Consider the following 20,924-nt stretch of genomic DNA (forward strand, 5'->3'; position numbering starts at 1 on the left):
TCAGGTTTCAGCTTCAGTGCTCCCCCCGTAGCTAAAGCCCCAAGCCCTGGCATGTTCCCCCCCACCCCCTCGGCTGAAACCGGGAATGAAGCCGTGGGGAGCTCTGAGCCCCAGTTCCCCCTGTGAGGCTGAAACAGGGAGCGGAGCCATGGGGCTAAAGTCCTGAGTCCCAGCACTCCCTCCAGGTTTAAAGCCCTGGGACCTGAGGGTCCCCCCTCCCCACTACACCTGGAGCCTTGACACCACCCCCACCCCATGGCTGCAGCGCCAAGGCCCCATAGTTGAAGTCTGTAACATCTTGTTCGGAGTTATAGAACCTTTCAGGATTGTAAACAACCTCCATTCCTGAGGTATCTGTAACTCTGAGGTTCTCCTGTAATTCAAAATTGAGCTTTTTATACTCCTCTGTAGTTTTTTATTAAGTGAAAGTATTTTGTGTCACTGGCAGACTTCAATTCGCTGTCCACTTCCTCTTCCAGCTCTTTAAATAACCCTGGTCTCCAGGAAACTCATTAAAATGTGTATCAAACTGGTGGGATGACTGAGTCAGAGTCATCATGAGTTTTTTCCTCCTGCTCCTCTAAGAAAAAGGGTGCTCCTCTATGAATTACAAAGAACTTTTTATTCAAAGCCACCACAACTGCTAAAGATAAGAAAGCAGGGGAGGCTCATTGTTTGGTGTTTCATTTATCAAACCTTATACAATAACTGACACACCTAACCAGACCAGTAATGCTTCCTCTTTTTTTATGCAGTGTTAAGGAGAAATTTTGTTAATGCTGCAGTGATGCAGCTCTATAGATCACCTTTCCCAGACTGATATTTTACTTAGCTGAACCCTGCAAGAGAGTGCCAACTTAAATGCCATTATAGTGCTCCAATAACACTAGAGTCACTTTATTCAGGACTGTATGTGTGATCCAGTACGTCAAAAAGCAGAACGTGCTACAAGACTGTCTTGAGAGAGAGAGAGAGAGAGAGTGTGTGTGTGTGTTCCCGTCCCTTTCCATCACACACGCCACTCCTCTGCCAAAAATAAAACAAACAATAAGAAAGCCAGCTCAAATTTTGCAATTATCTTCTGTTTTTCTGTGGACCGTGATTTGGATAAATTGGAATTTACGGTTTCTAGAATATACTAAATCATGTGTTAGAAATTTGCTATAATGTTTTTATTGTTTGCCGTATTTAAAGTATCTAAAGTAAACAAGAGAATGGAACAGAGAACTCTGGTGTAGCTGACATTGTGGAGCATATGTTCTGGTCTTTCCATGAGCTTTTATTTCTCTCACCAGTTGTACAGATGTAAAAATACAATTTTTGTAAATGACAAACCCTGTTAAAATACCTCGTTCCTTCTATATTCTTGGGAGACCTGACTTGCAGTTTGGCTTTTCTGTAGATTTTGAGTGGTTTGTATGTGTTTTGTTTTCCTTGGACAGGTGCATTCCTTGTAAAGGAGCTCGGTTCCCTCCTACACTTCCACGTCCTGCTGTAGCAATTTTATCCTTTAAACTTCCTTACTGTCAAATTACAACAGAAAAAGGACAGATGGAGGTATGTAGACTTTACCAACAAATTGGGATGAGATTGTCTTAAGTGTTCCTAGTGAACAGGGGTCCACATTATTAAAACCCCCACTGTAAAGAGGCAAACTATTGAATACATGACAGCACTGAATTAGTGTTCTGCTCCTAGGTCAAGGTTGAGGCACATCGGTAGGATAGTATAGAGAAGCTTCCACTTCTGAAGTCCATCTGTACATAAATAGGGGTCTTCAGTCTCCAGAGCTGTCAGTCTGGCATCTTTCACTAAATTTATTGCAAAATATCTAACCCCAATAAACAATTTGGGAACTGTACTACAAAGAGGCAGCATAGAGTCTGCAGAAGAGATCTAGGTGTGGAGTTTGTTCAGGTTTGGTAGTTCATGCAAGTTTTTTATTATTAAAATAATTGTATGTACCAAAGAGAATAAATATAGAACAAAGTTGATAGAATCAATGTAAGATTACACATTAAGAAATGCTATCTCCCTTTGATCATCAAAATCGAATCTGTCTGCTTTTCAAAAGTGATTAACATTTTTTGGCTGCCTTAGTGTTTGGGGCCCAACTTGAAACCCATTATAGGTGTCTGATTTTCAGGCACTGCTGAGCACCCAACTTTTAAATATCAGGCTCTTTTAAAGTATTTAATTAAGCATGCAAAATTATTAGTCATTCTGAAAGTTTTGGTCTTCAGGTTTAATTTGTCTCTTAAAGTAGAGACTAGTTGAAAAAAGATGCAAATGTAGAATATTCTTTGGTATCTCCGCAAAAGATCTGTACTTTGCTCCAAATTCTGATTTGATTTAAACCTCATTTCAGTTGGGGTGCACATGGTGTAAATTGGCACTGAGTTTTAATCTCCATCTCAGGGGCAATTTCATATGTTTTCGCAAAAAGAAAAGGAGTACTTGTGGCACCTTAGAGACTAACCAATTTATTTGAGCATAAGCTTTCGTGAGCTACAGCTCACTTCATTGGATGCATACTGTGGAAAATACAGAAGATGTTTGTTTTTATACACACAAATTATGAACAAATGGGTGTTTATCACTACAAAAGGTTTTCTCTCCCCCCACCCCACTCTCCTGCTGGTAATAGCTTATGTAAAGTGATCACTCTCCTTACAATGTGTATGATGATCAAGGTGGGCCATTTCCAGCACAAATCCAGGTTTTCTCCCCCCCCCACCCCTCCCCCCAAACAAACCCACTCTCCTGTTGGTAATAGCTTATCTAAAGTGATCAGTCTCCTTACAATGTGTGTGAAAATCAAGGTGGACCATTTCCAGCACAAATCCAGGGTTTAACAAGGGGAAATAGGTTACATTGCATAATGACTTAGCCACTCCCAGTCTCTATTCAAGCCTAAGTTAATTGTATCCAATTTGCACATGAATTCCAATTCAGCAGTCTCTCGCTGGAGTCTGGATTTGAAGTTTTTCTGTTGTAATATCGCAACTTTCATGTCTGTAATCACGTGACCAGAGAGATTGAAGTGTTCTCCGACTGGTTTATGAATGTTATAATTCTTGACATCTGATTTGTGTCCATTTATTCTTTTACGTAGAGACTGTCCAGTTTCACCAATGTACATGGCAGAGGGGCATTACTGGCACATGATGGCATATATCACATTGGTAGATGTGCAGGTGAACGAGCCTCTGATAGTGTGGCTGATGTTATTAGGCCCTATGATGGTGTCCCCTGAATAGATATGTGGGCACAGTTGGCAATGGGCTTTGTTGCAAGGATAGGTTCCTGGCTTAGTGGTTCTGTTGTGTGGTATGTGGTTGCTGGTGAGTATTTGCTTCAGGTTGGGGGGCTGTCTGTAGGGAAGGACTGGCCTGTCTCCCAAGATTTGTGAGAGTGTTGGGTCATCCTTCAGGATAGGTTGTAGATCCTTGATAATGCGTTGGAGGGGTTTTAGTTGGGGGCTGAAGGTGGCGTTCTGTTATTTTAACACAGCTGTTACTCTGAAACTTGTTCATATGTTTTGAAATCTATGCTCACTGATCTATGTATACCAGGGATCTCAAACTCAAATCACCATGAGGCCTACATGAGGACTAGTACATTGGCCCGAGGGCCGCATCACTGAAACCTTTTCATACAATGATACAAAAGTAGAGTCAAAAATGAAAAAAATGAGGAGTAATATAGTATGCTATTAAAAGTCAATGTATTAACTTTTTAAAACTGTAATGCGAAGAGGGGTTTTAATAAAATATAAATACCTGTAACCATTCCTTATGTGGTCAGTAACACTGATGATGAGGTATTGTTTCATGATTTCTGCGTGTATATAAAGTCTGCTGCAGTTTCCACGGTAAACATCTGATGAAGTGAGCTGTAGCTCACGAAAGCTCATGCTCAAATAAATTGGTTAGTCTCTAAGGTGCCACAAGTACTCCTTTTCTTTTTGCAAATACAGACTAACACGGCTGTTCCTCTGAAAACTGATGATGATCTATACTAACAGTCTATCAACATAGCTGTAATGGCAGGAACTTTTTAAAGTAACTATTCATACAAAATACGTTGCCACTTTTAACAAACATTCTTCCCAGCTACTCACAGCAAAGAATCATCCATGATGAATGTCATACCTCAGACTGCTCGTCTAGTCCATGAGGCTCCGCCCCGCCCCTGCCCTGCCTCTTCCTGCCCCACCTCTTCCCATCCCTTCCCCACCCCCATTCCAACCCCTTCCCCAAAGTCCCTGCCTCCACTCTGCCCCCCCCCAGTGCACCGCATCCCCGCTCCTCCCCCCTGCCTCCTGGAAAGTCCTAAATGCTGCCAAACAGCTGTTTGGCGGCAGGAAGCGCTGGGAGATAGACGGAGAAGCTGGGACACGGCGCACTCGGAGGAGGAGGGGCTGGCGGGGGGGAGGAGAGCTTGGCTGCCGGTGGAGTCGGCACCTATGGCGGGCCGCAGGAAATAACGCCGTGTTTGAGACCCCTGATGTATACAGAAGAAGCTTCAGTAAAAAATACTGTATTCTTTTGTGAAGTGTTCAGTGGTTTTCCTCCATTTTTCAACAGTACTGACTGAATGTGTGTCTCATTGTCCTTGCCAAGCAGTGGAAGAAGGACTTCCTGAAGTGTTAATTTGGCTGGAGGGAGCTTGTATTTTAGGTAGTGTCTACAGGGGTTTTTAAACTGGGGGTCGGGACCCCTCAGGGGGTCCCAAGGTTATTACATGCGGGGTCACGAGCTGTCAGCCTCCACCCCAAACCCCACTTTGCCTCCAGCATTTATAATGGTGTTAAATATATAAAAAAGTGTTTTTAATTTATAAGGGGGGTCTCAGTCAGAGGCTTGCTTTGTGAAAGGGGTTACCAGTACAAAAGTTTGAGAACCACTCGTCTACACGCTACAGGACTGAACGGTTCCCAATTGATCCATTGAGCATGGACTAGCTTAAACACAAATGGTTCCGACTGTGCATGTTAGCTCTGTTTATTTGTGTTGCAGACCACTGCAGTTTTGGCCAGTGTCCATGCTAGTGCTGTTTTATACTGTTTCACTTAAAATGCCTTCTGGTATTCTATCCTACAGTTTCTGTTACAGCTCCCAGAAGCAGTGGATTCTGGGGATTTTGAAAGGCTGCCCATGCACTGTAGCACAGTAGTAGTAGGACTGTTCGAACTGTTTTATTCTGAATGGTTTAGCATTGTCCACTCTAGCACTAAACTGGTGAAGGCTCAGATAGTTCCGATTAGACTAGATTCAATCCAGCTGTGAACAAGTATAATATAAATGGCATTTGTTGTGCATGTAAGCTGTTTGGAGCTAGGGTTGCCAACCCTCCAGGATTGTCCTGGAGTCTCCAGGAATTAAAGATTAATCTTTAATTAAAGATTATGTCATGTGATGAAACCTCCAGAAATACATACAACCAACATTGACAACACTATTTGGAGCACTTTTGTGTGTGGATATGATGTGGTTTACAAGCATGCCATAAAGTTCGAATCATAGGACTGCAAGGGACTTTGAGAGGTCATCTAGTCCAGTCCCCTGCACTCATGGCAGGACTAAGTATTTTCTAGACCATTCCTGACAGGTGTTTGTTTAACCTGCTCTTAAAAATCTCCAATGATGGAGATTCCACAACCTCCCATGGTGATTTATTCCAGTGCTTAACCCCCCTGACAGTTAGGAAGCTTTTCCTAATGTCCAACCTAAACCGCCCTTGCTGCAGTTTAAGCCCATTGCTTCTTGTTTTATCCTCAGAGGTTAAGAAAAACCATTTTTTTCCCTCCTCCTTGTAACAACCTTTTATATACTTGAAAACTGTTAGCATGTCCTCTCTGTCTTCCCTTTTCCAGACTAAACAAACCCAGTTTTTTCAATCTTCCAACACAGGTCATGTTTTCTAGACCTTTAATCGTTTTTGTTGCTCTTCTCTAGACTCTCTCCAATTTGTCCAAGTTCTTAGTGTGGTATGTTTTTCTTTTGCAGATAAAGGCTTAAGGACAAATATCTATCTCTTGCCCCAACAGAATGTGAAAAGGAACATTAGAGAATAATTTGATACAAGTTGGTGGAAAGTACTAAGCACTTTTTTTTTCCTGGCCTTTAGTATGCTTTTTTCCCCCTCTCTCTTATTCAGGAACAATTTTGGCGTTCAGTAGTGTTTCACAATCACTTGGATTATTTATCCAAAAATGGATATGAATACGATGAAAATGCTAAAAATGAGGCAGCAAAAGAACAGCAGGAGCTTTTAATGAAATTGTTTGCTGTAAGTAAAATTTAAATGCAAAAGAAATTAAAGATTATTGTTGAGCATTAATTTTCAGTAGATGGTATTTGATGCAGTTTAATTATGGATAGCTACTTTGTCATTTTCTTCCATGTGTACAGTTATCCACCTAACACACTATATGATTTTAGCCACAGTATTGCTTCTCAATCGTGGAAAAGGTGTTGCACAGAGAGAACTACTTTTTTTGCTATACCATTAAGTATTGTTGGCACTCTCTGCCTAATATGTCTAGCACCAGAATACTATAGGTATTGCAGGGTCAGAATTGAATTGTGTTGGCAGTGCTATGTGAAATGTTTGCATACTTCCTGCCCACATTGTGCAAATCCTGTTAAATTCTCTTATGCAAGTAGGCACACTGAAATCAGTAACACTAATCAAGAGAGCCAGGAGAGCAGGATAAGGTCTATTGTTCGTTGTTCAAGGGAGTGTTGTTAAAATTTCACTGTCATGATTACTAAATTTCCAACATTTTTTTAATAAACGAAAGCCTTAATTGATGGGCTTGCATATCCATGCATGCTCCTATTAAAAAACTATTTTGAATTTCCAGGCTTTTATATATATGTGTGTGTGTATATATAATTGGCCAATAGGTCTGTGTTGCCTAAGAAAAGTTACTGTCCTTACAAAATAAGGGAGCTATAAGGTGTATATACAGGTGTCTGGCTAAGCTATACCCCTTATGAGATATTAAGTTGGTGGTGCTTAGTGCCATTACTATGATTAATTATTCTCTTTCGGTTATTCTAGGAAGCATGCCTGTGGAGTGTGTAACTAAAGGATTGTTTTTCTTTCTTAGCTTTCGTGTAAACTGGAACGTGAATTTCGTTGTGTGGAGCTTGCTGACTTCATGACCCAAAATGCTGTCAATTTAGCTATCAAGTATGCATCTCGCTCTAGAAAACTAATACTAGCCCAGCGGCTTAGTGAGATGGCTGTAGAGAAAGCGACAGAGATGGCAGCACCTGAAGAAAATGAGGAGGAGGAGGATTTCCGAAACCATCTGAATGCTGGGTAAAAATAATTTTGACATGATAAAGAAACCTGCAGATTTTTTTGTTAATACGGATATATTCAAAACTATGGTGCAGTCAATACAATTTTATTGTCTGATGCTATAAACATGCAATATATTTATTAGTGTGTGACAATTGGCTCTAATCCTAGTGTGATTCTACTCTAACAATGATCTATATAAAAGTAGAGCTGTGTTGTTCAATAGCTCTACTCCTTGGGATTCATTTTAATAAATTAGCTCTGAAGAGCCAGCAAAGCTAGAGAGAGTGGGTTGGTTCATTTCCTGCTTATGTGGTGTTGGAAGAATTTTTATCGAAGTCACTCAAATACCACAGTAATGAGGGTGGCATATGAACCTATATAGAATAGAACTAATTTCTGATTGCAAACTACTGTTGGTGATGCATGAGGCTGAAGGAACGCAGATTGATTTCTCGAGATTCTAGGCTGAGTTGGCAGTGCAGGGACTTAAGGCTGGTCTACACACAAACTGATCCTGAAATAACTAGATCAGTTTTAATGCACACCTTTTGTTATTAGTGTCCACACGCAGACTTGCACCAAAATAACAAAAATTGTGACTTAAAACCAATTTAGTTATTTCAATGCAAGAATGTGGTAGAACAGCCCTTAGTTGCGATTTACAGCCACAGTGGATGTTCTTTACAGCACCTGTCCCCTCTAGGAATAGACAGGATTAGAGCTGGTATTAAACAGTATCACTAATCCAGTGATAGAAAAGCTTTCACAGCCTTTCACCAGCATTGAGATAATGGCATCACAGTACAGTGCATAAAGTTAGGGAGCTTATTTTGATAGAAAGAAGTTTAATTTTGCAACAAGTTTAAGGCCCATACGTAAAAATGTGTGCAGGTTTCCTTTGGAATATGTGCCTGCAAACAGGTTGATAACTCCCTTCCAAGTAGTCTGCTCCAATTTCCTGGTTCATGAATGGAAGCCACAGTCTAATGTTGGTGATTTTAGTCTCTTCTAGGGTTGGATTATATCACGAAAACTAGATTGTTCTTATTGCCAGATTCAGTCATTGCTGTAAGAGTCTTGTTGGAAAACGAGAGCTTCTGTTTACATATACGCACATCTTAGTAATCAGCAAAGATTGAGAGAGAAATATAGAAAATGTACTTGGTAATTTAATGGGATTTCAGTAAAATACAAGATCATATTTTTAACATTTTCTGCCTAAATTGCAGTTTGAAAATATATGAATCCAGTAATTTGGCTTTGTATTTAAATGAGTAGTTTGTGCATGTAATTGGCATGTGTGCATAATTAAATTATTAGTCTTGAAAACTTGGCCCATTTATATTTTTGCAAATTGTCAACACTATATAGCAGGAGATCTCGGATGTTTTATCCCTTTCCTCAATAGTTAGCACCTTTCTCCTTAACTCTTCCTCCAGAAATGGTTGCAAGGTTCTTCTTATTCAGAGCCCACCTTTCTCTTGCCCATCTTGGGGAGTAAGGTAAAATTGTGTGGTCTGTCTTTGAGCCTTTGAGTTCTGAGTACATTGGAGGTCAGTGCAGGCTGTTTGAATTCAGTGTTGTGAACTTCAAGAGAAAACACAGGCACTTGTGATCCCCCTTAGTGTCATAGGAATACTGTGGTGGTGGTGCTGAACGTATTTTGTGTGGTGGTGGCACTGAAGTGGTTATTGATATTTAATTTATTAAACCCTTGAATTGTTTTGACTGTCATACCACAGATTAATCAACAGCATAATAAAAAAAAAAAAAAGCCCAGACTGTTTTCATTTTATAAAATTAATACAGAAATGTAACTTGGTCTTACTTTATTCCTTTCTGTTAATGAGTGTTCCTCTTTCCCTTTGGATGAGGTGGAGTTTCATGCACAACCTTATTAAAATTAATTATTTCCACTTAGTTATAGCAACTCTGGTACAGAGTGGAGCCAGCCTCGAGTCAGAAACCTTCTGCATGAACAAGATATGGAAGACAGCAAGGAAGCTGATGCAGTTGAGGAAGTGGAAAAAATGCCAGAAATACAAAAATTTAGTAAGAAACACTTTTGGGACAGGTTGGGAAGTTTACACAGACCTTTGTTTTACAGATTTAATAGGAATTAATTTTTCATTGTGGAAATTCCCCTCATAACTTTATAAAATGGATTGGATGATAACACAACAATTTATATAACGTTTAACATTTTTAAAGAATTAATTTTCAGGAGACCAATGTAAGGTAGGTAAGTATCATCTCCATCTTACAAGGAAAGTGAGGCACAGATGTTAAGTGACACAGCAGGTCAGACACATAGGTAGAGCCCTGCACGGATACAAAATTTGTATCCGCATCTGAGCTGCGATACACAAAAATGATCCGCAAATATAAAGCTGATATCTGCAGAATTGCAAGGCTTTAGATATAAAATTTGGATCCGCATCCATCCTCAATCTGCAAAAATGGTCCGTGGATATCCATATCTGCGGATGCAAAGCAGATATCAGTGGATTTGTAGGGCTCTACACATAGGGCCTGATCCAAAGCCCACTTAAGTCAGTGGAAAGAAATAAGTATTCTTGACTCCAGTTAGGACACTAACCATTAGACATGTTCTGTCTGGTTTGAACATCCCACTTAACTACGTTACTATCATTGCATTTTTTTTTTTGGTGGTTTCATTTTTAACAATAGCACCTGCTGACTTCTGGCTTATCTGATGGAACTGTTTTCTTGGTTTCATTTCAGCTCTTACATGAACTGAATTAACAGAATGAAGGCACACCCTGGCTGTGCCCTCTCCCTGGCTGCCAATGCCCATTTTCTGGGGCACCTGAAGGAAAAGGGTTATAGGGAGCTTGTGATGCTCTGCTATATCTTCACTATCATCTCCAGACAGACTTTCTAGCACGCATCTCCTTGTGCGCTTTCCATTTCCCGCCTTCTGTGTGTTAATACATATATAGTAATATGAATGCTTTGGACTCTAAGATGGAGGGGTTGGAGGGGAAATAATCACTGAACTACTGTCTAGCATGTGCTTACCGTATTGTTTGAAGGAGTGAAGAGTGCGAACACTGAAACTTGCTTTGAAGACCTGCAATTATAAGTTCATTTTTTCTTAGCATGCTCTTTTCTGTATTATGGTAACACTTTAAGTACTAGAAATTCTTTTAAATAAATGCTGTTGCTTCTACTGCTCAAAAAGATGAAGTTTAAGTGGGGTTATCCATAAAAGTGGCAAAGTAAAGCTTAGCTTAGCAAAGTAAACATTCAGCTCTTTCCTTCTTCTTAGAAAAGGTGAGCCCAAATAGGGATACAATGATTTAAATGTGTCTGTTAAAGCACTTACACAAATATTAAAATATAAAGTAATGATGAAAGTTACATATGAGTTCACTAGGATTTTTTTAAAATGAGTTGTGCTGTTTTAATATTTGCGTTTTGTTATGAGTTTAAAATGTATCTTTTTATTCTGAAGGACAGAATCCATTCTGCAAAACTGTAGGATTGCCAGAAATGTCTACTCCTAAATCTGGTGAGTAAATCTCATTCCAATAAGAAAATGTTGTTGTCAGGTCTATCATTTTGTTGTCAGTATCTATCCATCTGCCTCGCCTCCTGTTTCCTAACATCGTAGTAAAAGTGCAGACCTTTGTTTTCATTTAACAAGGCTGGAATACTTTTATTTTTCTAATTAAGGAAATAAAATGAAAAATGTTCCATTTAATCTTATGGAACACACACAATACTTCTCAGATTTTCATGTGTTGTTTTTTTCCCTTTTCTGTAACAAAAGCTGTAATTACATCAAGCAGCCAAGGACGAGTCAATCCCTTTAAGGTAAGAATTTTGCAGTTCATCTGATAGTGATTTTTTTTTTTTTAAAGTTAAGATTTTCATATAAAAGAAATTCTTTGGAAAAGAAGACTCCCTTTTGTCACTGAAAATAAAATACTCCCAACTGTTTGTTACTTTAGGTATCTGCTAATCAAAAAGACCCAACAGCTCATTCAGCTAACATTCTAGATAATATGAGCAAGTTCTCCAAGAATACCCCAACACCTAACAGCCGGGCTGTAAACAAACAAAAGTCTCCAGTTATAAAGCCTCTGATCCCCAAGCCCAAGTCCAAGCAGGTAATATTTCCGGTCTTTACACTAGTTCAGTGAGCAAAAAGTTAGTGAGTAAAATTGAATTTTCCCTGCTCTTATTGCATATAGGAAACACTGTTGATTGAATGAAACAACCCAGATGGTAAACTCTGTCCAAGCAGAGTACAGAAATGTGTAGAACTACACCATGTGCAGACTAAAAAGCAATATGAGATTTTTTTTGTCAAGCTGTAGAAAGCATGTCCTTGCGGTGACTTCAGTAGTTATTCTTATTTAATAATAGCGTATTGACAATAACCATGTACCATCTTAAGGTTTTAAACCATCAGTTTAACAACAGAAACCCTCAGTCAAATCGCTTTTCCTTGGGATGATGTGATTTGTATTGTCAGATGTAGACGTATTCACAATGTGTAAATATCACCAGTGGATTTTTTAAAATCTCTATAAATTTTTATAGGCTTTAGCAGCCACTTTTTTCCAGCCCCGTACACCCCATGCTGGTGACAAAACAGTAGAAGAAAGAGAAGAAAAAGCTGAAAATATATTGCCTGAAATCCAATATGCTGCCACTGAAAACACTGAAAACAAAAAGTGAGTGAATACAAGGGATTTTGTTTCTCACATAACACTTAATTTTAATTTTGATGTATACGCTTGACACAATTTCAGAAATGTCTGCATTTCTAATATAAGGCTCATTAATTGTTGCTATTTCATTTTTCTCATCTGTACATTAATGTTCTTCAGTGCTTTAGATCTGGCTAGTCTCATGGTATGTCTGCTTTGCAACCAGGGGTGTGAATGGTAACTCTCAGAGATGAACCCATGCTAGCTGTGCTCTAGCTAGTTTACTAAAAATAGAAGTGAGGATGCAGCCGCATGGGCTTCAGCAGTTGCTGCGCAAGTGAGTACATACCCAGAAGGGTCAGGTGGACTTGTGCAGCCCGCACTGAAGCCTGTGCTGTAGCATCTTCACTTCTGTTTTTCGCGAGCTAGCTAGATTACATCTACATGAGCTGCCATTTGCGCCCCAGGCTGCAATGTTGATGTACCCTAGAAGTGTCACATTTTTTTTTAAAAGTTTGGTTTGAACATTTTGGAACATGAGCTATAAAAGTGGTGCGTCAACACTTCTGTTATATTCATCTTCTGAGTCTCACTAGCTAATTGAGTATGAAGACTTAGCTGCCTCGCCTCTAGAGGTAGTCCTTACACACCAAGATTGTAGGAACGATTTCTGATGGCATTGGAATGAGATGAAGCTGTATAAAACCATGATAAGAGCATTCATTAATAAGTTTTTGCAGTTGTGAAGCCACTTTTATGATCTTAGCTGGCTGCTATTTATAGTATATGTATTGTCAAACTTGTCTCTGCATAAAACAAATCGTGCGATTGTAAGGAAAACACAGTGAAAGCATAGAATGTTGCATGTCTCCCGATAGTTACAGAAAATCCATTCACAGCTGATTTTGTGTCACTTTGAGAGAGGTTCATTTGTATGTGACTGATAGTCATGTACGATGTGTAATGTAAGTTTTAGGCCCTCGGCCATGATTTCTGCCTGGGTATTATTTATGCATCTGATATTGATTGTTGAACAATAGGTTAAGCCATGCTGCTATGCTAGATGGAAGTACTGGAAGTATTTAAATTTGAAACATTTCCTGACATCTAAAATCTAAATCTAAAGGCTTCACAAGTGGTTCCAGATTCATAAGGGACTTGCATGAAAGTCTCCAATTTGAAAAGAGAACTTTTTAGCAGAGATCATTTTAAAGCAGTGGTGGGCAACCTGCTGCGTGTGGCCCATCAGGGTAATCTGCTGGTGGGCCGTGAGACAATTTGTTTACATTGACCATGGGCCGCAGGTTGCCCACCACTGTTTTAAAGTCAAGTACTCTGTTTTAAAAACACTCAGATTTGATCTGTTGCTGCAACCTACTGGTGAACTGTTCTGAAGAGAGAATAGAAACTGCTGAGTATGCTGACTTGCTTTTCTAGACAGGATCTCTGTGGCAATAAAAAACACTCCAATCAGTTCTTGTTGCAAATGCTATTTTTGTAAAGTTGTTCTATAGGCTTCATACACTGGAAATTATTTTTTGTGACAATTTTAGACCAAAGACAGGATTCCAGATGTGGCTAGAAGAAAACAGAGAGAGTATTTTGGCAGATAATCCTGATTTGGAGGAAGCAGACATAATAAAAGAAGGCATGAGTCAATTTAGAGTGCTGTCATCTGATGAAAGGATGGTAAGAAAGCCGTGTTGCGCTATATTTTTCAAGAATTGTTTCTCTTTTACCACTGAATCCTGTGGAAATTCCAGTTTTGAAATTTCCTTAAATGCTGCTGCTCTCCATCTGGACTCAAAATATTATACCAGGCCAAAACCCAAAATACATGCTTTAATTATCAGCCAGATCTTTATAAATTGTTTATTTTCATAATGATTTAGAGGAAGGAGTAATGTTTGCAAGAGTAAATTGCAGACATGAAATCAGATTTGGAAAGGATGCAGAGACTAGTAAAGGAAGGAATTTAAAAGTTCAGAGAAGTGGTCAAGAATTAGTAAGGTGAGAGAAAGAGGTGAAAACACCAAACGGAAGTTCAAAATGGAAGAATACTTGTTACAAAGGAGAAATATTGAGAAGACCTAGATGTGATCATGCACAGCAAATTAGACAAGCACTTACAGTCTGCAGTTATAGCAAATGCCATAATGGTATGTATAAATAAGCTGTGGCATGTAAGAGCAAAGAGATAATAGTTCTTCACAATGCCTTGGTTAGACCATCTTTACGTGAAATGGTGTGTGCAGCACTTCCTTATTTGTTACAGAAAAGACATGTGAAGGAAGGCAAGAAAACTTTGCTATTTTGGACCTGTAGTGATCTCGTGGTGCAAATATTAGTGATTAGATGTCCAAATTTCACCTGCAAAAACAAACGGACCAAGGCCTGAATAAAACCTGGCTTTTAAAATGTATAGGCTAGAGAAATCAACAAAGGGACTATAACTGTGCTCTAAAGCCTGGGGCATTAAATATCCATCATGCTAAATTGAGAGAAACATAATACATTTTTTTGGCGGGTGAGGGAGTTTTTATTTATTGATATTTGGGTCATTCACATTAAGACATCCAATTACATTGTCTTGACACGTATAGGTACATATCTTAATATGGAATTAACAATATTAAGCGATATTGTTGTATCACTAATATTTCTTTTTGTTGTCAAAATTACTTAAACACAACCTTAACGTGGTGTGTGTGTGTGTGTGCAATTAGAACAAAGGACCATTGAATAATTTGTCAAGACTGATCATTAAAATACTACCATTAGTGTTCACAACTAGACTAGTTAAGATATTGATGTAAAGAAGAGTCTCACAGTAGCACAAGCTGGACTTGGGAAGTAATTTCCAACCTTACCAATGTGTCTCAAACTTTAGCAGTGGTCAGTGTAGTCACTATTCCAGTGCTGACTTATTCTGCAGATGTTTTCTTTCTGTGATTATATGGTAGGGTAGTAGAATTCACAATAATATGCTTGGTTTTTAGTTTTTTAACATACCTGCTTTTTTAAGATCTGGACAGAGAAAGCCAAAGGAGGAGCAGCTAGTAATTCAGCTGAAGCAAAAAAGAGGAAGCGCCCAGCAGATGCAAAGAATGAGGAGAAAGAGAAACTAGAAGAAAAATCAAAGGAGGACTCCAGTTTGCCCAAAAAGCGGAAGCCGTTAGATCCATCTACAGATGTCAGATTGTCAGCCTTTGCTTTCAAGCAGAGCTAAATCAAAATTGGTACCTTTCCACTGTTTTCTTGTCTCAAGACATTAGTTTCTCCAGTATTAAGAAATTTTGCCAACATACTCTAAGTGCACTTGCAAAAAAGAGTAAGTGTTTTGTCCTAAAGATTCCTTTACAAAGTGGAATGATGGAAGTGATGCAGCATCCCTGAGATCCTTCATGCAAATTAATTTTTATATGAAGTGTGTATAGTTAATACAAATAGTCATAATTCACTGATTATTTTCTAGATATAGGGCCAGATTCTATGATGCCTCATTGCCTTTGTGTGCCGTACCGGTTGTGATATTTGATCCCAAAGCCAGCTAGTTAGCCCATGGAGAATCAGCAAAGTGTAAGGATGATCTCATGGTGTTGTCGAGCCAAAGTAGGGGCTCTTATGTCACTTACTCTTCCTCCTGTCAATGTAGAAAGGAGAAAAAGCTATGGGGGAAGAGAAAGATGCCCCTGTACCATACTGATCTTTGGCTGCAGTTTCAACTCCTTATGGTGATTTCCAGCCGTTGAGCTCCAGCAGCCTAATTTAGTAATGAGGGTCCAGCCACGTACCGAAGCTGTACTGGAAACAGTGGGTGTACAGAGGAGAGGTTTAAGCTGTCTTGTGTGTACATGCGTATGCTCCTCCCCTGACCTACACTCTGCAGAAGAACTCTACCCCAGGATTTGGTCCATAAAGCGCTCTTAACTTTAGAATTTGTGGGTTTTGTATGTAATATTTGTTTAAAATAAAATGTGAACATTTCTGTGTTTAGGTTGGTGGAAGTCTCCTTTTCAGTTTTTTCATGTTGCACTAGGAAGTAGACTTGCACCTCATAGTCAGAAGCCAGTTATATACACCGTTCTTGCAGATGGATAAAATACAGTATCTGATGACTGGAAGTCAAGCACACATTGATTTTCATTTTAAGATCTAGGAGTAACAGATTTAGCAAAAACCTCTTAAATCCTAGAGAATTTAAATTTCAGATGTTAGTGATAAAGTGAGAATTTTTGTACGTTTTAATGTTTTTCATTTTGAAAAACTTGACCTTGAGATTTCAGCGTATCACGGCAATTTTCATTATATGTGGAAAAGTGGAGGCGATCTTGGCAGCTATGAGCAAGCAAATGGAAGAAAATCTGAAGATGTATTAACCCAGTTAATATGAAGCTTAAATAATCTATCTGTATTTGATAAACACAAACTTTTGCATACTGTTTTTACTCTTACATGCTTTTAAACAAATGATATAAGGCACTGTACACATCAGTAAGTAAAAAGAGAGAAAACAGATTAAACCATTCTGGGATCATTATGCAAATGCTGCTATTTTAGAAAATACTGACTGAATTCCTAAGATTTACATAGTACATTTTATGTGTGTATATACTATAAAACACTGAGGCATACACCTATCTCACATGTCTGGTCATGGCAGCATGACAAGTGCAGGAGGCTGGAGCCTTCAATGACCTCACTCCACACCTCCTCTCCGACCATAGTCTGTCCTCAGGGTCTGTCTGTCTTGAAATCACAGGGTGCGGTTGCAGCACATGTAGACCTACGTGAGCTGGCTTTAATCTAGCTAGCTCGAGTACCCAAGCAGTGACACTATGGCAGTGCATGCTTCAACACAGGCTAGCCCGGCAAGTAATTACCCAGGGTTTGTGGTGGGCTTCTCCAGTCTGTACTGAAGCGCATGCTGCTGCTGCTGCTTTACTACTACCAGGACTCGACTAGCTCCATCTAAGCTAGCTTGGGTGTGTCTACTTAAGCTGCAATCAGACCCTGTGATTGCAATATAGAGATACCCTCAGTCTGCTTCTCTAGCACTATCTGTGTACTGTTATTCTAGAAGGTGTTTATGGCTGCACAGACCTTGTGCTAGCCACCCTTCATTCAAGTTAAATGGAAGAAATAATTGAGCACCTTGATGGAGTGAGACGGCTAAAACAGAAGAAACCACCATCCAAGGTACTAGATCTCATGGGAAGGGAGAATAAGAGGGATTTCCCTGGGACTGATTGCAAATGCTGGGGCATTGATCTGGAGTCCTATGCAGAAAGTCAGAGTAGCATTTGTGAGCATGGCCCTGAGAAAGAGCTCCTTGGGGCACAGGACACAGTTGCCAACTTTCACATGGCAAATAAGCACCCCGACTTTGACAATAAGCCAAAAATCAAGCTAATCCCATTTCAAAACAAGCCAATCCCTAAGAACCCCAACACTCTATGTGACTAGATTCCTCCGAAATGCAGTCTGGGACTGTGGTGGGCCCGCTGTGCACCCCGACACGCTCTCCCTCTTCCCCTGGCTTGACCCTTGCCCCTGCTCGCCAGGAGCCAATTAAAAAAAAAAAAGCGGCAGCAACAAGCTGCAAGAAGCTACAAGCCAAAAACTATCCAACAAGCAACTCACAAGCCAATTAAGCCAAAAACAAGGCCAATTTCTGCATTTTTCCCCGCGGGTTTGGCATGTCTGGCACAGGACTGTCTGCGAAGCCTGCCTTGGAAATCATGAGCAAGGAAACTGCCTGCTGTTTGTTCATTCAGTGTTCAGGGAAACAGGGCTTTGTGTACATTCTTTTGAAGTAAACAGGATCGCATTGAGGAAACAGCTGATTCACATAATCAATTTCTCTTCCTAATGGGAACAGCCCAGCAAGGCTCTGAATATTGGCCAACTGCTCGGCTGTCTTCTCCTTAGTATTGGTGAGAGAGTCTTTGCCGTGGCTCCTGTCATTTGGAGTGAACTACCTCTTATCCTCACTGCTTTCACCTCTTTTCAAATCCCCGCTGAAGAAAGAATCTTTTTGGTCAGTTTAACTTTATTTCTTTGGGGAAAAGGATTTTGTTTTGCTCAACCATCTCATTGCATGTGACCCCAGAAAGCTGTTTTCTCGTGCATTATGTCAGAAAGATGATGTTCAAAATGAAGTTGTATGGACAAAATGGATAACAGTTACTATAGTGTTCACACTAGAAGAACATCTTTACCCATCTTCGCTGAACCCCCTTAGGTGTTTTAGTTTACTTGGCATCTGCTTTTGCTGTCATTTTGGTTGCCACAGTAACTCATAGCAAGAGCGCCATAAAATTTCACCGCTGATAGCATTGTGAAGTCTCAGCTATGGCTCAGTGCAACAATTTTCCGCAATGGAAAATCATTGCAATTAGACCATATATATCTGTCTCATACTGTCAATGCCTAGGTCAGAGATGCTTCTTGCTGAGAAGCTGTGACTGCTACAATTTGCCCAGTGATCTTAAAAAAAAACACCATGTAGTCTGTAAGGACGCACACGTCGTGCTGCAACGGTCACAAAATGAAAGTTGTCTGGTGGCTTTTAATGGCTGATGTGTTTCAGTGGTTGCACATCCACTTAGTTACATAAAGAAACTAGGGAGGTAAATTTTAAACAGTTAACAGGTAAGCATTAGTCTTATCAGTTAACCCAGCCTAACTGTTAACCTTCAACCCCAGGCCAGCAAATCCCAGCCCCAGCCGCGCCAACTGGCTGACCCCTGCTGTGCTGGGTGGAGCAGCCCCAGCTGCCCACCAGCTGGAGCAGCCCCGGGCCGGCCGGCCAACTCTAGCCGCATCGGCCGGCTGACCCCAGCCCTGGGCTGGCTAGAGCAACGCCAGCTGGAGCGGCCCCAGCCCCTCTCCCTTTAATCAGTTAACCGATTAAACGGTTAACTTTTTAAACAATATTTACATCCCTAAAAGAAACACACTGAGGTCCCATCTTAAAGAAGGGTTTTATAAGTGCAACACTTGAGGTTTGAGCCTAAAAGACATGCTGAGACCCATTGACTTCAAATGGGAGTTACAGTACTCAGCCATCCTAAAGATCAGATTAAATTGAACACAGGCAAAATATACCTGAATACCAGGCATATTGCATTTCATAACCTACACACCTCTTCAAGAGAGAAACATTTGTGCTATAAATAAGTAAAATACACCAATCATCCTACTAAGGAACATTTTCTTTGGCCTTCCATGCACTTGCTCCATAATATTTGAGTCCAAAACAAGACAATTATGCAAGGCTTTCAAGCTGTGCCAACTGGAATGAGGGATTTTTAATTTTTTTTTAAAGGTTAAATTTTAAGTGCCTCATTCAAACACAGAGCAAAATCCTTCATCAGAGGAAAGAGTTAATTTTAAGGAAGTTTAACACAAACTGAGGGAGCTTCCAACACAGAGAAGTGAGGCTTCGAAGGTCTGTGTGTTGTCTTCCAAGTGAAGAAAAATGTGCTTTTTCCCCATTGGCACAAATTCATGACTGCCAGACTCACACAGCCTCTGCACTTGGTTCATAGATCTGTTTAATGATCTGGTAGGTGGGTTGCCTGAGGGCACCAAGGATGATGCTTGGGCTCACAAAGAATTGTTGAAATGTACTTTGCATAGCTTGCCTTGTCTAATTTTCTCTGGCCTGTACTGCCAAGGTACTTGCAAAAATAAAGCCTGGTATTTCTTCCTTCTTCCTCGCCCTCTCCCTCCCCAATTTCTTAGCCACTTGTTTTGCATAAGTCTGTGATGATTAATTTTTTTGGAATCTGAAGACTCCTGAGCATAAAATAGTATCTGTAGTCCTCAGAATATTGGATTTGTCCACACTGTTTTCTTTCACTGCCCTTTAAATAACAGCAATAATCAACCCCATGTCCTGGATGTTAAGTATCCATATTGTTTAGACAAGATATAGTCAAATAAAATACTGTAGAGTTTATACCTGTGACAGTCTGTATCACTGTGTTTACCCCTTTTACATGACTAAGATAAATTTTGTTCAAAATATACCTTGTGAGGTATCATTTGAAAACTCATAATTTGCTGATCATTACTGTCCTGGTAAACTATTGTGGCAACATTGTATGTAAAGTTATAAGATTCTACGGTATGATACTACTCAGACAGGTTCCAAACCAGTTTCTCAGAGACAAAAGGCAAAGTGAAGCCTCAGCAGGTGTCAACAAAATCAAATGGACTATCACCAGGTTAAGTAGCCATTCTTTGACAGGAAAAAGGGTTTGAGCGAGAAATTTACATCTTGTCAAACAAACAGCTGGAGGTTCCCATCCCCACTGACTTTGTCTCCTGAACCCCAGCTGGGGATGATTTTCAGAAGGAAAAGAGAACTTTAAGAAAGGGGAACAGATGCCTCAAAATACCCCTTTTCTCTCTGCCCACAGCATCAACAACACCTGAAAGACAAGGAAAGTAACACTGAACTAGGGGAGGCATCTTGGCTGGATGGAAACCAGCCAGTAAGATTGCTGAAGCACGTGGTGAGAGAGACATTTGCTTTGAATTCATTTAGCTTGTTAAGTTATATATTAGTTGTGTTTTATCTTTTATTTTCTTGTAACTAATTCTGACTTTTATGCCTCACTACTTGTAATCACTTAAAATCTATCTTTCTGTAGTTAATACATTTGTTTTATTTAAACCAGTGTGTTTGGATTCAGAGTAACAGCCATGTTAGTCTGTATTCGCAAAAAGAAAAGGAGTACTTGTGGCACCTGAAGTGTTTGGGAAACTCCATTTGAGATAACAGGATTTGTGCATATCATTTTCTATTAATAAAATGCTAGTCTGTATATGAGCTTGTGTTGTCCAGGAGAGGGCTGGGCGGTACAAGATGCACATTTCTGGGGGAAAGTCTGGGACTGGGAATTTGCTGGT

General features: G+C 39.9%; 1 protein-coding gene across 1 annotated transcript in view; it reads left to right on the plus strand.

Moving 5' to 3' along the window:
• The window catches only part of WDHD1 (WD repeat and HMG-box DNA binding protein 1), a 56,005-nt gene extending 36,282 nt beyond the window's left edge, over positions 1-19,723 (plus strand). The window contains exons 17-26 of the mRNA XM_073350066.1: positions 1,443-1,557; positions 6,163-6,294; positions 7,121-7,335; positions 9,242-9,372; positions 10,799-10,855; positions 11,117-11,160; positions 11,298-11,456; positions 11,893-12,026; positions 13,556-13,691; positions 15,028-19,723. Of these exons, the coding sequence (XP_073206167.1) occupies positions 1,443-1,557; positions 6,163-6,294; positions 7,121-7,335; positions 9,242-9,372; positions 10,799-10,855; positions 11,117-11,160; positions 11,298-11,456; positions 11,893-12,026; positions 13,556-13,691; positions 15,028-15,231 (1,327 nt within the window). The 3' untranslated portion in view covers positions 15,232-19,723. The remainder of the gene's footprint in view (positions 1-1,442; positions 1,558-6,162; positions 6,295-7,120; positions 7,336-9,241; positions 9,373-10,798; positions 10,856-11,116; positions 11,161-11,297; positions 11,457-11,892; positions 12,027-13,555; positions 13,692-15,027) is intronic.
• Positions 19,724-20,924: the final 1,201 nt, after the last annotated feature.

The sequence above is a fragment of the Lepidochelys kempii genome, chromosome 6, assembly GCF_965140265.1.
Source record: "Lepidochelys kempii isolate rLepKem1 chromosome 6, rLepKem1.hap2, whole genome shotgun sequence".
Taxonomy (NCBI): Eukaryota; Metazoa; Chordata; order Testudines; family Cheloniidae; genus Lepidochelys; species Lepidochelys kempii.